This window comes from Antechinus flavipes, chromosome 3 (genome assembly GCF_016432865.1).
Source record: "Antechinus flavipes isolate AdamAnt ecotype Samford, QLD, Australia chromosome 3, AdamAnt_v2, whole genome shotgun sequence".
NCBI classification, from domain to species: domain Eukaryota; kingdom Metazoa; phylum Chordata; class Mammalia; order Dasyuromorphia; family Dasyuridae; genus Antechinus; species Antechinus flavipes.
In genome coordinates, this window is record NC_067400.1 from 460,071,174 (window position 1) to 460,089,038 (window position 17,865).

The 17,865-nt window shown below is 33.7% G+C and overlaps 1 protein-coding gene across 2 annotated transcripts in view; it reads right to left on the reverse strand.

The window, feature by feature from the left end:
- The window catches only part of NUP58 (nucleoporin 58), a 61,436-nt gene that overhangs the window by 16,462 nt on the left and 27,109 nt on the right, over nt 1-17,865 (reverse strand). For both annotated transcript variants that reach the window (XM_051986563.1, XM_051986562.1), the window contains exons 10-13: nt 14,703-14,782; nt 11,601-11,719; nt 11,107-11,189; nt 4,046-4,247 (exon numbers count right to left, since the gene is read on the reverse strand). In XM_051986563.1, the coding sequence (XP_051842523.1) occupies nt 4,046-4,247; nt 11,107-11,189; nt 11,601-11,719; nt 14,703-14,782 (484 nt within the window). The remainder of the gene's footprint in view (nt 1-4,045; nt 4,248-11,106; nt 11,190-11,600; nt 11,720-14,702; nt 14,783-17,865) is intronic.

Below are 17,865 nucleotides of genomic sequence, written 5' to 3' on the forward strand. Positions count from 1 at the left end.
CTCAGCCCTCCGAATCAAGAATTTTATCAAATATGACATACTGTTTTTGTTGTTTTGTGTGTATATTTTAAGACCAACAGAACATTGTTATTCTAAATACCAACAGTCAAGCTATAGAAAAAAAAGGTCTGAACCCATCCCTAAAGCTGACAGGCTTTTTCATTGTACAACAGAAATAGGATATATACTTCAGTTGATTTTTGTACTTTAACATAAAATTCTGAAGGCAACATCATTTATAATCTAGTAGGCAAATGTACATCATTTTCAAATAGTGAAAACTTTGTCTTGTGCCAAAGTACTAGCAGATAATGCATTCTTTGGCTACTATCATAAACTGGTTTCATTTACAGGATGAGAAACAACTCCTTCAGAAAAGAGTTATTCTAACAAGTCTAAAAGTATACTTCAAAAAAAGTATACTTTCAAAATAGTTATACCTGAAGGACTGTTAATTTAATAAATAAACTCTCCACTAAGAAACCATTTAAGTAGTAATAGGCCATCATGATTGCCCAAAGTGAATCTTTACTTACAGTAACATTTTACCAAAGTTACCACATAACATTCACACACAATTCAATCAAAGCTTTAACATTGCAATTACTATTTTTCTATCAATAAATTCTACCTTTTACATCTGACTTACAGAAAAAGGCAAGTGCTTAAAACTTCTTTAAGATGTTCAAGGACCAAACACCTCAAGATGCTACTTTAAAGTTACCAAATCCTATTTGAAAAAAAAAAAAAAATCAAATGCCACCCCTCCCCACAGTTGAAAATTTTCATACTTACTGATTTAATGGGGAATGTTCCTTTGGTTAATAAATAATAAAATCACAAACCCCTAAAATTTCTGGATGGAAGACTTAGGATTTCCAGGTTAACACAAAACCTAAGATTTCCAAACCTATATTCAAAGCTAGAAATGTGAATTCCTAACAAAATGGTCTCAGCTTTCTTTAAGAACAGCAGCCAAGTATGAGAAAAAGTCTCATATTATGTAAACATCAAATACTTTTTAAAATAAGCGAATGATAACTCAATAAGTTAGGATTTTCTTCATCTCTATTCAGTTAACAATTATACTGCAAACATTACATTTAAATTACTATACATTAATTTATAAAAAGGCTAAGGAAACTGTTGTTGAGCAAATTGAGAGTTCTTTCCCATTGTCCTTTAACTTATCTAAGAACTGTTATCCTCATTTTTTTCTCATATGTACAATGTTCACTTACAAGCAGCTCTCTAACATCTCCAGTACTCCTCAGCCTCCAGAAAAATAGTAGCCACAGAACACACTTGCCTAAGAACTACAACTATATCTACATTAAAAAAAAAAATCAAAACTAAACTAAGAAAAGACCTCAACAGATCATCTATTTGATTTTTGTCTCTGGGAAAGATATATGGACCATCCGCAAGAAATAGTTGTCTAAAAAGTCAGCTCTGCACCCATATATTTACATTCTCAACGGGCAAGGATTGGATCTATTCTTAAAAACCAAAAAAGCACCTGACAACTTAGAAAATGGCTCAAATCTTGCCTAAGTCAGTAGTGGCATCTGAAAACAGTAAAAAATACCCTAGCTGCTCATAGATGATTTTTAAAACTTTCTACTAGCATGTATTAGAGAAAGAGTTTTCCCTTATTTAAAACAGATCCAAAAAGTCATGGACAAAAGAATAAGTTACCTCTGCAGTATGAACAACAGAGCATATAAATCAATAATGAACTCAGTTTACAGTGGAGCAGTCAATAAACTCATCAGAATACTGCTTTATACATGCACTCTTTCCCGTTAAATGTTAATACTGACAATCACTGCACCAGATCACTTAAGCTTTCCACTGGGCAAAAGCTCAATAGAATGGCTGCATCGTAGGCATAGAATACCTCTAAAAGGAGGAAAAGAATGAACACACAGCAAAGTTCTAACATAATACAGTCTGGTTATCAAAACTGCTCAGCTGTTCAGGTCTGAAGAGTTCTATTTCATTTATCTTTAATACTGACAAGGCTAACAAAGCTGGGGGTATTCCTGTCTCAAACTGAAAAGTCATAGGCTTCATAAGAGAAAACTCATAGTATCAGAATTTCTGCAATGATGAAAAGGTATAACTGATTTTCCCCAAAGCCTAAGGACAGCATCTTAAAATGAAAGCATATGGGCAAAGGGGAAAATTGTTTCTGCAGGTAATTAAACAGGCACTCTAACTTTAGCTTCATAATAAATAAATAGATATATTACCAAACCAGAAAAAAACCCCAAGAACTTTCAAAATAAAATTATGTTTCATTAGGATGTTTTAACTTTCCCCCTGACAGAACAGTTTATTATAATTTATCTTGGTTGTCTGTTGCAGAAGAATTAATTTTTGGCATGATACTTTAATAATTCTGACTTTTCCCAACTTTTTCTGCCTGGGATGGATACTGACAAAAATTTCTATAAGCAGGAAAGAAATTAGTATTATTCTAATTCTGTAGTTAACTCAGTGCTCAGTGCTAATGATTCCCTAATTATGGATTTGCTTTCTGTAGGGACCATTAACATTCTTCTGTTTCATGACCAGAGATCATACATTAATAATAGTCATCTATTGTGTACATGTACACACACATACACACCACTGGTCACAAAATGGCCAGGAAGTAGAAAGTGTCTATGGGTCAGTGCAAATCCATCACCACTCATAAAAAAAATTCAAGGTGCTCTAATGATGGAGGGTCAGCAATATCATTTTCATTTATGAAGTTAAGTGAGAATAATAATCCAACCAAGCAGCAAACATCAAAGAACATACAAGATTGCAAGCTCATTGAAGGCAGGGATCACATTATTCATCTTCATACCCCTCATAATACCTTACACAGGACAGGTGTTTAAAATGTTTAATCCATGTTATTCTCATCATGGAGGCTATATATAAATTGAAAGGCCATAGGACAGTCAAGATTTTATTTAAAAAAAAAAATTTTTTTTTTAAATTTCTTGCACTATTTTAACTTACTGTTAGACCTAGCCTCTTGGTACATATATGCCAGAACAAACTAAGGTGCTGTGGAAGAAATAACTTAGTTTTTTATATTTTGTAAAAATCTATTTCCATGAAAAAGGAGAAATATCATCTTCATTTAAATAAAGTACATGTCTTCTATATACCAAAATCTAGTGCAGCCAATCACAGCTAAAACAGGTCTGTGAAAGTGGGCAAGCAATAAGACTAAAGATTAAAAGAGTTGGAGTAAACCTAACAAAAATTAATTTGAGCCTAAAATGCATATTTGCCTAGAAATAGATTTAAAAATAATCTGATTATATCCTTCTCAACCATTATTTTATAATCAGCTTAGTTTTCCTCTATTCAAGTATCTTTTTTATATTCAACCTAACCTAAGCAATTTCAACACGCACATAGTTTTCTTTTCTTTCATCATTTTCTGTTCATTTTCAAGGCACTAGACCAAAAGTTGGTCTAACACATATCTTCTTCAAAAATTGGTTTGGTGAGTGAGTACATATGCCTTCCAGTCATCACAAACACACACATAACACCGGTATTACCTTTAACATACCTTCAGCAAAAGTAAACTTCATTTTATATGTACATGTGGGTTGCCAAATACAATGGTGAATGATGAAAATGAATCAATTGCTTTACATAAGAAAATGTAACGTGTAGCTGGATTGCTTATTTCTGACTTTGAAGTTATGTACTATATAATTACAATTTTAGAATTTAATAGTATATTCTTTAGGGAAATTTAATAGCAAAAGATTAAGTCCCATAAGGTACTGAGTGATTCAGCAAATACCATTAAGAATACTGACAACATTAAATACCTAACTGATTTATTATTATTGCTAAGTCTACCCTGCATTTTCTAACATATATATTTTGTCACAATGATCAGATTTCTCTAGATAACAGCTACTCATAGAAACTTTAAATACTAACACAAAGACCTTATATAAAAATGTACACAAATTGACTGTAGTTGTAACACTAATAAGCTATAACTTGAATGCATTCAGACCTGTAGCAGGCTGTTGCTGCTGTGTGAGTGTTGCAGCCATCGCAACGGCTGCTGCATTTGGTATGTTGCTGAAAGGAGTGGGGCCGGTAGTAACTCTTGGAGCACTCTGCCACTTCTTGGCTTCTGCTCGTCTTGCCTCAAAAACATCCATGGGATCTCCCAGGAACATTTTTCTATAACCAAGATACTGTTCCTTGAGCATCTAAAAGGATAAATTACAAAAAAAAGTTTCCAAAAAGGCTTTACATTGTATCTAATAGTCATATAAATTGTGAAATACATTATTAACAATGTATCCTAGAGTCCATAGCCACACCCCACTAACCATCTTCCATCTAAACTGACAAATTTTGGAAATTGAATGGATGCCCATCAATTGGAGAATGGCTGGGTAAATTGTGGTATATGAATGTTATGGAATATTATTGTTCTGTAAGAAATGACCAGCAGGATGAATACAGAGAGGCTTGGCGAGACTTACATGAACTGATGCTAAGTGAAATGAGCAGAACCAGGAGATCATTATACACTTCGACAATGATACTGCATGAGGATGTATTCTGATGGAAGTTGATTTCTTTGACAAAGAGACCTAACTGAGTTTCAATTGATGAATGATGGACAGAAGCAGCTACACCCAAAGAAAGAACACTGGGAAATGAATGTGAACTATCTGCATTTTTGTTTTTCTTCCCGCGTTATTTTTACCTTCTGAATCCAATTCTCCCTGTGCAACAAGAGAACTGTTCAGTTCTGCAAACATACATTGTATCTAGGATATAATGCAACATATCTAACATATATAGGACTGCTTGCCATCTAGGGGAGGGGGTAGAGGGAGGGAAGGGAAAAATTGGAACAGAAACGAGTGCAAGGGATAATGTTGTAAAAAAACTACCCTGGCATGGATTCTGTCAACATAAAGTTATTATAAAATAAAATAAAATAAAATATTAAAAATAAATAAATAAACAAACTGACAAATTTTTGCAAGGGTATGCTCTCTCCTGAATTTATTTTTTAAAAATCTCTTTATTCATTTTATGTATTACTTCTCTATGTTTGCCACATTGAGAGTAGACATAGTATAGTTATATTTATACAAATAAAATCTAAGAAAATCTAGCTAAGTTTTGGAATAAAGAAATAAACTTTTAGAGCTATTTCAAACCTATTTCTCCTCCTGGTAACTAACTCAATCCCAATTGGTCAACTTTTTCTGGTAAAGGAATGGATAGAACCCGATTTCCTGCTTAGAGGAGAATGAAAAGTTTTTATCAAAAAGATGAAAAATAAGTTTGAATGCATAGCTACAAAATAGAAGTACTAGAAGAAAAATGTAGAATTCCCATCAAATTATGCTTGTATTTGCTATTATACTGCTAGAAATAATTGTGTAAATGACTTCTGCTTTGAGGACATCAGTAAATAAAATGTATAATCAAGTAGGATTTTATCACCTTTAAGAATAGAAATAAAAATCATGTATTCTCTACAATTTCAACTTTCTGCTGCCAGTGAAAGTAGCTCAAGTGAATATTTTCTAACTGGCCATTAGGCGAGGAAGGGAATACAAGAGCCCCAAAGGCACAGAACAATCTAGACACTGACTTAAGGCACAAAATTAGATATTCATATCTTTTACAAACTTCCATTTTTGGTGCAGTAGAAATCACTAAAAAATAACTACTTGGGGCAGCTAGGTGGTACAGTGGTTAGAGCATCAGCCCTGAAGTCAGGAGGACCTGAGTTCAAATCTGGTCTCAGACACTTAACACTTCTTCCTAGCTGTGTGACCCTAGGCAAGTCATTGAACCCCAAATGCCTCAGCAAAAACAATAACAAACAACAACCAAAAAACAAAACAAAGCATCCATCTTAGAACTCCAATTTTTACATAAAGGAGTTAATAAAACTAGAAACATCTTTGATTAACATTATTTAGAAATAATTGCTTCAAGACTTTATAAATTAAATATGTTTACTAGACCGAGAAATGATCTACATTCATAGAAATTATACATACTGAATAAAAAATTAGCCCTTTGAAAACTTTTTACTTTGTCAATATCAGTGAATCATTATAAATAGAGAAAGAAACTGAGCTTGTTTCAAACAATTATATATCCTTTGTGCAACATTAACAAGGTATTAGGAGAAAAGAGGTATAACTTTAGCAGTACCTGACATGTAGTAAGAACTTAATAAATGCTTATGACTAAAAGTCAAATCTTGATCCAACTATTGTAAATTGTCTATACAAATTAGATTTTTTCAAAATGAGATATTCTGTAGGATACGCTTAAGGAAATAATATAATTAAAAAACACACACAAAACTCAAGGATCCTAAATGTCTTGTTGAACTAATTATCAAACATAATACCAGAATGCCCCTTTGCCATTTTTGTAAAAATCTAAAGAATTTTCCTGTGAAAATTTCAGTTGGTTGTCATTTGAGAGCAACTACTGAAAAACTAACAAATTTTCTCAGTTTCCACTCTATACAGAGACTGTACATAGACAACAAAGCAATCAAATACACCAGGCCAAACTCCCATTTCCCTTTCCATTTCTTTTCTAAGCAGGCCTTTTTATCTTCCTGTGCTACCACCACTCTCACTCTGATATCTGAGAACATAATAGATCTCCCTTTTGTAAAGTATAAGTTTGATACCCCATCCACATGAAGCCCTCAAAATACCTCAAGATCCAACTATTATCTAAGTGCAGGACTTAACCCATGACACTTTTCCTGGTTCTGTGGCTTTGCTTTGGTTGACCTTACACCTGGAATTTCCTGCTCTCTCATCTTTGCTTCTTACCTTTTCCTAGTTTCTTCCATGAATCAATTTGAATTCATCCTCTGCAGGAGGCCTTTCCTGATTGGTATAGGTATTAATGGTCTTCTCTGGTACTCAGCACATAGTAATATTTAATAAATGCTTGATGACTGATTGAAAATGATTATGGTAGCCCCTGTAAGTATCCTCTTTTTCAGGCTAAATATCCTCAATTCCTCCAACTAACCCTGATCTCACTGGATAAGTCACTTTCCTCAGGTTGCTCTTTAGCTTAATAATGTCTTTTCTAACACAAAGCATCCAATTCTGAACTTAGGTTTCTTTTGATTACAGTAAAGTGGTTCAGGTCTCACTCAGGAGTCTATGTGAACTGGATTGTCCCAGATCTTATACCTGACACCTCTGGTTCCAGAGAGCATTCTTTTTCAAACATTGACCTTTGGCCCCTCCTCTATATTGCAAGACTTTTCTATGTCTTCAGCATTTTTTCATTCTTTTCTCTAATCTCAGAGGTGATTCTTCTCTTTGCAAAAGCTAACTCATCAAGCTGTGGTCTTGATCATTTTCCATTCAATCTATTCTTGTGTTTGGTTCTCTCTTTTTCCATCAAAATATGTACAAGACTGCTACTGTAGTCTCATATATATATATATATATATATATGTATACCTCCAACTTTGATACTCCTGTGCAAAATAAAATCCTACCTAAATTAAAAACCCAGTTCAAGTATCACTTTTTCCAGAAAGTCAGGTAATAAATATTTATTAAGCAGCTATTATGTGCCTACCAAGTTCTATGCAAAGTATTGGGGAGAAAAGAAAGGCAAAGGATATTCCTGATATCAAAGAATTCATAGTCTAAAGAAAATAGTCTAATTACCATCTCTAACTACCCTAAAGGACTAGAGATAACATGAAAAATAAACTGAAGATAATCAACAGATGGAGAGAACTAGGATTAAGAGGGATAAGGAAAGCCTTTCTGTAGAAGGTAGGAATTTAGCCAGGACTTTTAAGAAAGAAAAGTCACGAGGCAGAGATGAGGAAGGAGTGAATTCCAAGCCTGGAAACAGCCAGAGTAAACACCTAGAGTTGGAAAGGACAATCTTATATTTTAGCAGTTTAAGGTATAAGAAGATGTGAAAAAATGGGAGTAAGGGGACAAGTTAGGGAGCCACTGGAATTTACTGAATGAAGAAACTCGGATAGGGGATTAGTATTGTGACAAGATTAGACTTGAGTTTTAAGAAATCTGAGTGGAAGGATTATATCTGGAAGTCTATCTTATAGGCCATTAAGACAAAGAATCCCTGGTGTAAAAGTCAGATTTTAAAAGGATATCTAAAAGTCAGATTTTTAAAGGATACCTAAGAGATGTAAGCAAAGACAGGAAATTGAGAAAGAAAAGAGAAGAGTGGCAAGGGCCTGATTCTGCATTCTGCCTTCTCTTCTCCCTCTATATTATTTCACTTAGTGATCGCATCAATTTCCATTCATTTAATTATCATCTCTATGCTGATGATTCTCATATTTACCTATCCTGCCCCAATCTCTGCTGACTTCCAATTTCACATGTCCAACTAACATTCTTACCTCTCCTCACTTCCACTTCCCTAATAATGTAGTGGGCAACACCATTCTCCCAAATGCCTAGGCTCAACCTAGAGGTCATTCTGAACTCATCACCATCCCTCATCCCTTATATCCAAGCTGTTACCTTTGAAATATCTCAACTATATCCCAGTTCTTTCATTTAACACAGTCACTATTACCGCACAGGTACACCTTATCTCATGAATGGATAATTGTCCCTTTGTAAACTTGTGGGTTTGCCTGCCTCCTTCTACATTCAGTCACCAAAATGATTTTCCTAAAATATCAACCATGCCCCTTCTCTACTCAATAAAATCCATTGGTTCCCTATCACCACTGGGATCAAAAACAAATTACTGTTTGGCAAAGCCCTTTAAATACCTTCCTTCCTAAAACATACTCTTCAATCCTGTGGCACTGGCTTCCTGGCCATTCCAAGAACACCACATTCTATCTCTCAGCTCCAAGCATTTGCTCGGGCTTCTCCTCATCCCTGTCCTTCTTCCATTCCAACTTCTGGCCCTCCTGGATTTTTTTTTTTATGTGACAACTAAAATTCTTTAACAGGAAACCTTTCCCAATCTCTCTTATTCTAATGCTTTTGTTTTTGGTTAATCACTTTTTCCCCTATCTTGTACATAGCTTGAGGACGGTACCAAGATTGCTAGCATCATCACAGCAACATTTTCTAGGGCTACTTACTTCACAAATGTGGGGAAAGACCTTCTGGCTTCGTGTGAATGGTATATTGCCCTAAACAACCACTGACTGTCATAGGAAGTGGTAGAGTTAAGGTTAAAGAACTAGATTGCCTAAAAAGATGACTTATGTATCAATATTCAAGTTCTTTTCAGTTAGTCTAAAGAAGAAATTTCTGACATATATGCTCAGACTATCATAAAAGCAGCTGATTTTTAAAAATAACCTCAGATGCTTTATTTAAAAAAAATTACAGAATTATTCATAATTTTGAATTACTCATAATTACTTTATAATTTATGTATACAGTCTACTTATAAGTAAAGACTAAACCACACTTGGTTATTTGGATATGACATGTGAAGCTTACAATCATTTTTGGTTTTTCCTAAATGACCTATGGAACCTTAGAAATGGCACAGTGAAGTTTATTGTAGAGTCCATTGAAGCTACTTTTCCTCCAGTTCCTTATTTATGAAAATTTAGGGTAGCTGAAATTCTGAAAGACTATTGCTACATCAACAAGTTCATCTCTCATGTGAACAAGGCAGAAAATAACCATCTAAGTCAGTTTATTATTATTTTTTCTAAAAGTGTATTTTCAATATAATCAAAAGCTACCAGTTTTTTGTTTCATTAGTTTTTTATAATTAAAAATGGTTAATGTACCTGAATTTTTTAATTTGGCAGAATAGGATAAATGGAAAAGGAGGTACAAAAGCTCATTGAAGAAATTCCAAGCTCTGTACTCTTAATGTGGCAGTTTGGGTAATTCTGATGCAAACTGAATTTTTTTCTTTCTGGCTATTTACAGTATTTTCTCCTTGACCTGGGAGGTTCTGGAATTTGACTAAAAAAATTTTATTTTGGGGTCTCTTTCAGGAAGTGATTGATGGCTTCTTTCACTTAAAAACTGGAATTGGAAACCAAAGATTCCATGAAACATCAAAAAGTAAAACAAAACTCAAAGAATGAAAAAATACAAGAAAATGTTTAATATTGCATCAGAAAAATGTATTTGGAAAATAAACAAAAAAAGACAATTTAAGATTGTTGGACTACCTAAAAGCCATTAAAAAAAAAAAAAGAGTCTGGACATCATATATCAAGACATTATAAACTTTGGCTCAGTAATAAAACTTTGGCTATTAGATCTGTATCTCAAAGAGATCAAAGAAAAAGGAAAACGTACACATACAAAAATATTTATAGCAGCTTTTTTGTGGTGGCAAAGAACTGAACACTGAGGAATATTCATCAATTGGGAAATGGCTGATCAAATTATGGCATATGATTGTGACAGAGTAATACTGTGTATAAGAAATGACGAGGGGGATGGTTTCAGGAACACCGATAGGAACTGATATAAAGTAAAGTAAGCAGAACGAGATTACTGTATACTGCAAAAGCAATATTTTAAAGATGATAACTGATCAATACAATGATCCAAGACAATTCCAAAGGATTCTTGATGAAAAAATGTTATCTACCTTCAGAGAGAACTGATATACTCTGAGTGCAAAGTGAAGTCCAATTTTCTCTTTTTATTTTTTCTCATGATATGGCTAATATAGAAACATATTTTGGCATTATTTCACATGTATAATTGATATATTGCTTCCCTTTTTCTGGGTAAAGTGAGGGGCAGGATGAAGAGATAGATTTTGGAACTCAAATTTTGTTAAGCAATATAAAAATATTAAAAATATGGAAAATATTCTTAAAGTACTTGATAATTTTTCTTCATTTAATGAAATCTGTCTTTCTTTTAATCATCTTGAAAATTGGTCATCAAAATAGCCATTCTTTTTAACTAAACAAAAATGAGAAAGTACTATGTAACAAACTAGTCTGAAAAAGTCAAACAGTTCTTAATATTACAAATATGACTATTAAAACTTGAGGTATATATAGCATCTCACATTTATTAAATATATACATACATACTATAGATTAAGACATACCTTTACATTTTCATGGATAGACTGAAGTTGTGCAGCTAAAGCTACAAATGTCTGATAAATTTTCTGCATAGCCATTGACAAATCTATAAGATAAAATTTATATTAGTAAAAAATGTTACTACTTCTATTGTTCAAAACAGAATTCTAGTAGTACATGGTAAAGAGAAAATCACATTAACATTTTTATAAACAAAATGAGGATGTCATACAGACATATGTACAAAGAAATGCCTGAAAAAGCTAAATTTGTAAAACTAATAGAATAACATATTTGTCACGGAGCTTCTTTTTATTATTACAAATTCTCCAATCCCTTGTATTTTGTATTTAACGAAGAAAAATGTTATCAAATCAAACAAAAACCTCAAAAGCAAATTTCCAAATAGCATTTCCAAAATACCAATTTTAGCATCTGATATTTTATTTATATAATATAGTTCAACTTCCAATCTTGAAAAAGCTGCAGTGAAAAATGATTACAGAGAACATATTACCTTGTGGAGTGATATGTGAATTATTTGCTTGAGTGGCAAGGTGATTTTCCAGTTCTTCAATCTGCTGTCTGTACTGTTGTAGCTGTACCTCAAACTGTCCAACCAAGATTCTGAAGTAGCTATATGAATGCATTTAAATATCATCAGATCAATGACATTATGTTGGGGAGTGGGCAAGAGAAAAGGAGACATTTATTTTATATATGTTAATAGAAAACATATAATCATAATAATATGACTTCATGGAGTAATGGAAAGAGATCTAGCCAGAGAAAGATGTGAATTCAAGTCCCAACTCTGATGTTCTATGGCCCAAGCTGTTCTTTTAAGACTGTAAGTTGCAAAAGGTTGTCAATCTGCATTAGTAGAGGGAGTTTGCTTTTTTCAATGAAGATTCACACAAAAATGCTACCTTAAGTAATTTAGCACAATAAACAAAAATAAATGAAAAACTTCATGGTGCAGCAAGAAAAGCACTAACCTCACAGTTAGATGTAGGATTTAAGTTCTAGTTCTGCCAATACACACTTGGATGACTTGAGCAAGTCACTAAGCTTTTTGACTTTCACTTTTCTCAACTTTAAAATGAAGGGACTAAGAGATAGCTAAGTGGGGCAGTGGATAGAGCACCAGCCCTGAAATCAGAGGACCTGAGTTAAAACCTGATCTTAGACATTAACATTTCCCAGCTGTGTGAACCTGGGCAAGTTACTTAACCCCAACTGCCTCAGCAAAATAAATAAATAAACAAAAAAACCAAATAAAAATAAAATAAAATAAAATAAAGGGACTGTACTACATGATTTCTAAGGTGTCTTTCCATCTCAAAAACAAAGGCATTAGCATGAAATATAAGTAGTCTTATCCCAGTATCCAAGTGCTGGCTTATTTTTTATTTATTTATTTATTTGTTTTTTTTTGTGAGGTGGCTAGGCTTAAATGATTTGCCCAGAGTCACAAAGCTAGTAATTGTTAAGTGTCTGAAATTGAATACGAACTCTAGTCCTCCCAATTCCAGGGTTGATGCTTTATCCACGGTGCCATCTTACTGGCCTATAGTGGTTTATTTTAAAAACAATAATCTGATATATTAAACATCAAACAGAAGTCCTATATTCTTACATTCAGAAGGTAGCACCAGCGAATAGTTAACTAATATTGGAGTCAAAAAGACTTGTCCTACCTCATACACATACTATTTGTGTGACTAATAATAACAACAGTAATTCATTATGCTAGTTTTACAAGGCTTCCCCTTTCCCAAATCTCATTTGATCTTCACAACAGTACTGGAAAATAGATAATATTATTGTCCACATTTTACATGAGAAAACAGACTGAGAGGTTTCATAACTTGCTCAGGCCACACAGCTAGTGTCTACGGACACAACTTCAGATCCAGAACTCTTATCCTCTATGCCACCTCATTGTCAAATGATTCAACACCTCAGTAGCTCACACAATTCTCTAAGAGTTTAAGTTATAGACGTGCTGATCTACATTAGTGGAGGGAATTGTCATGTTAATGTTGCCCACTCCAATTAAGTCATTCATCTATTATTTCTCCCACCCCATTCTTATAGTTATAAAACTCTAAAAATTAGAAATCGAAACATTTAACAAACTTATTGAACTTGAGTTAAAGTCTTTGCCCCTATCATTCTCTCTAATCCTGAAACTTTCCCTGTTTCTAGAATGTCAACTGTCACCTTGGTCAAAAAACCTGATCAATTGATTCCACTAGCAATTTTAATTATCTGGTCTACATTCTGCTTTATAGATTTTTTTAAAAAATCCATCTTTAAAAGACACTCTTTTTCATGTTCAAATGACTATTAACCCTCTTTCCTCATTATTACAATGGAAGACATTATCCTTCACCTTTCCAAGGCTAACTACTCCATTTAAGCCCTTAAAAAAAAAAAAAACAAACAAAAAAACAAAAAAACAACTTTTCTATTTAACACTTCATAAGCTGGCTGCAGCTTAACTTTGCTAACTTGCTGCACTGGATTTACATAAACACCACAGACCAACACAAATTGCTTTCTTGCTATTCTTTACATTTGTCCTGCAATGTTTCATCTTTGTCTTTGCACAAGTTACCACTCCTAACTATAAAGTGCTCTTAAGCTTTATCATAGAAGTTCTAGTTTTTGTCAAAGGTTGAACTCAAGAGCCACCTCTCACAAAAAGCTCATATAGTTGTTAATGTCCTGCTGCAAAACACAAAGACCAAGCCATCTGAGGTCCTAGCTATCTGAGATGGCAGAATGGATAAAGACCTGCTCTATCATTTCCCATTAAGGTGGAATAGAAAAGAAGAAAGATGTGAAATGCTGCTGAAGAATTAAAAAAATTTAGCAACTGAATCCTATTTTAAAAGCATGAGGAAAACTGGTGCTTAGATGGTTACTTAACAAAGCAAATTCTAAGTCTCAGCATCCCAAGTATCTTAATCCTCTAAACACAGAGAAGCAAGCACAATGTTTTGAGTGACCAGTTACTGGTTCTGTAGTCAGTTACTGAACACAAAGTTACCTATAGCTTTGGTCATAGGACTTCAGAGTCACAGCAAATAAGAGACGACAAATTTAAAGGTTGAAGGTGAATGGCTGCTAATGGTGAAAGTGCACTACAAGACTCCTTAGGTTAACTAGTGATAATGATGGAAATACCAAAACCAACCAAGAGCAGGTGTATCCATTTACTCCAAGGTGAGAAGTCTCAGCCTCATATAACTATCAGGAAAATACACCAGAATATGACTGATATTCATAGTTATGAATCCCAGTCAACAAAAAAGAGGAATATTATTTTTCCTGTTCTGGCTAACGAGTATATGAAGTATAACAACAGAGAAAGATTTTCAATGAACATGGTATAAATAAGTAATACTGGAAAACTTGCAATGATTTTTAAAGTACTACCACCTGAAGGAAGAAGTTTCAATGATTTGGAAAATACATTTTGGTGAAAAAACTGTTAGGTTACATAAAAAAGCAAATGAACATAAGTAATCAAAAATGTCTGCTGAAGTAATAAGCAAATGACACTAGCTTAGAGTGAGATGCTAATTTGGTATAAAATGCATTCACTTACTCTGCAGGTGCTGTATTTTCATGTTGAAGTCCAGGTGGGGTTTTCTGTGTTCTTAAGGCAATTTCTGCATTCTTTAACTCCTAAAGATGCAGGGAAAGAGGGGAAAATATACTTTAGCTATTTGTTGTTGTAGAAAATACAGATGACCTTCAATTATTCCATAGAATCTCACAGCTGGAAGGAACCTCAAATAGCCCAAACTATGTGAATAAGAATCCTCTCTAAATTAAACCATTAAAGTTGACATCTATTGTTTGCTTGAAGGTCTTCCAAAGCAGCGCACAATTTTAGATGAGTTCAAGTCTTCAAGTCTTAGAAAATACTTTGTCAAATGTACACTGCCTTTTTTGCAGTTCCCACTCCCTTTTTCTAATTATTGTCCTCTTTATAGCTCCCAACTTTTATTTCTAGTTCTGCTCTTTGTGGTTTAAAAAAATCTCAACTTTTTTTCAATGTGACATTCCTTCAAATACTTGAAAAACCTATCAAGTTTTCTCTACCTTAGGATAATCCCCAGTTCCTAAAATATGAGCCTAAGGCCGTTAAGCAACCTCGGTCAAACTACTTTATGCAATTTTCCAACCTATTAATAATCTTCGCAAAACACAAAGGTCAGAATAGATTACAACACTAACAACATGGTAAAATCCTAGCAAAGTTTTGTCATTTTTACTGTCCTGAACACCATAGTTTTCCATATGCTTCCTAAAATAATAGCTTTCTTCTTCTAGTGTCTGATATAAAGTGAAAAAAGCAGAGTCAAGAAAACAAGTTATACAAGGATTAGCCATAATGTAATTGGAAAGAATCATTACAAAAACAAGTGAAAATGGGTGCTGCAAAATTTTAAGTATGGTCCCAGACAAGAAACAGAAGAAGATACCTCCTCCTATTCCTTTGCAGAGATGGAAGGTCCAAAGGTGTGAATTTTGTCATGCAATGTGATAGCTATTGTGTGAGCATTAAAAAGCACTTTGGTTTCTAGAGAAATGGCAATATAAAACCAAAATATATCAATAATAATTTATCTTTTATTGAAAAAAAAAAGCTATAGGCATTTTTATATAGACCGCTTCCTAAGCCTTCCCCATATTATATTTCTGAAGTCTGAATCTACTTGTAAAACTTTATACTTAATCCCTATTCAATCTCATTTTACTTAACTGAACCCAAGGTTCTATCAATCAACAAGACATTTACTAAGCTCCTGTCCCTGACCATACTAAAAATCCAATGACAAAAAATGAAGTCTATCTACCCTTAAATGCTCTACACACTACAAGGGAAGTCAAACATACAGGTACATGCAAAACAAATACACACCTATTTGGATGGAGAAAGAGATACTAGGAACAGGGATGATTAGTAAGAGTTTTATTTAAAAGGCAGCTGAATCTTTACAAACTTTTTTTTTAATCTGAATTTAACAGAATAAGAAACAATAAATATGAAACAATGATTTATTTCTACAAAGAATTAAGAGAATTTTATATGAAACCATAAATCACTATTATGAGTATAAAATAAATTTAATATAGTAATTCCAATTAAGTCCTGGTTCTTTCATTGTCTACACTTACTTCTGCTGAAATAGGTCTTGAAGGAAATAAGGCATTTTTGGAGGAGGATATGAAGAGAATGAGCACTCCAGATACAAAAGAGCCATGCAAAGACACAGAGTGAAAGGGATGAATGAAAGACAGATTGTGGAGAATTAATGACTGGCAATTGACTAGATACAAGGGATGTGAAGATTCAGGAAAAACAACAACTGAAAAAATGGGTGACTTGAAGCATAATGGTAGTGCCTTTGATAGAAATAAGTTCAGAAGAGAAGTGGAATCATAAGGAAAGGTTCTGTTTTGGATATTTTTGTTGTGTACTGCTTTCTAAAGCCCCCAAGTTGGGATGACAGAATGTATCATTGTTTTCTAGCGCCCCCATATGGGGTGATTAAAATATACCATCTTAATGAAGAAGTGATGAAGTGGGACTCCTGAGGATGGTGGAAAAATGGAGTATGTTTATTTCAAGGACATTCTCCCTTTATATACCCTAATATCCTTATGTAATAAAAACAACACTGGGCATACGCTAAGTATATACTGTACGTGGGACCACATAAGCAACTTGCTATTATATATAGTTTGCCACCTGGTATCACTTTGCTTCGCTGCCCCCTGACTTCTCAGGAAGGCGGAGAGCCCTTAGGGGAAATGGGGGGCCGAATCAGACATTGTTAGCAGGTTCCCTCTGGGCTGAAGGGTCTCACCCAGAGTTCCCTGACTATCTGTGGCCCTCTATACATTTGAAGTTTTAGATGTCTCTGGGACATATTATTAGACATATTGAAATCTCTAATAAAAAGTTAATGATAAAGTACTGAAACTATGGAAAGAGACTAGTTTGTCAAGATGTTTATGAATCTTGTCATGCAATGTGACAGCTATTATGTCAGCATTAAAAAGCACTTTTGTTTCTGGAGAAAGTTTGAGGTCATTAAAGTTCCTTGCAATTTCCTCAAGACAAAGCAAACCATTATTCTCTTCTTATTTGGACCCAATTCTATGTTCATTTGTACTTGTCTCAGCTATACACAGTGATGGACAATCTTTAATGGTTGTTTATTCAACAGTATGTCATAATCTAGGCAGGATAATATTCAATCACTTATTTTTCCTGTGTGATTGAGTAGGCCAAACCCTTTTCAATTGTTAAGGATTTTATCCAGGAGACTGCATCTCTGGGACTTAATGCAACCATAACAGTTATCCACAAATCAGAGCAGTCACAAAGTACAAAACCATGCACAAAGAATCCCTCTTCTGCTTAAGCTCTGTGAAGGATTTCTCCTTTACAATGGAGAATCCATCTTCCTATTTTATATCTTGTCATATATATGATCAAGAGATCATTGTACAATATTGTACAACTTATGATTGACATCTAAGATATCTTACATAGCTGTGATGTACAAAGAATAACAGAAAGTTAAGGGAGTCATCTGAGGTCAACATACAATTAAGCATCTGGAGCAAGTTTTAAACTCAGATGATGATGAAGTCATATGAATTTCTTACGGAAAAGAACCCATTTAAATTTTGGATAAGATCTACAAATTGCTACAAATGAATTACAAGATGAACCTTCCAACCCCTTATCA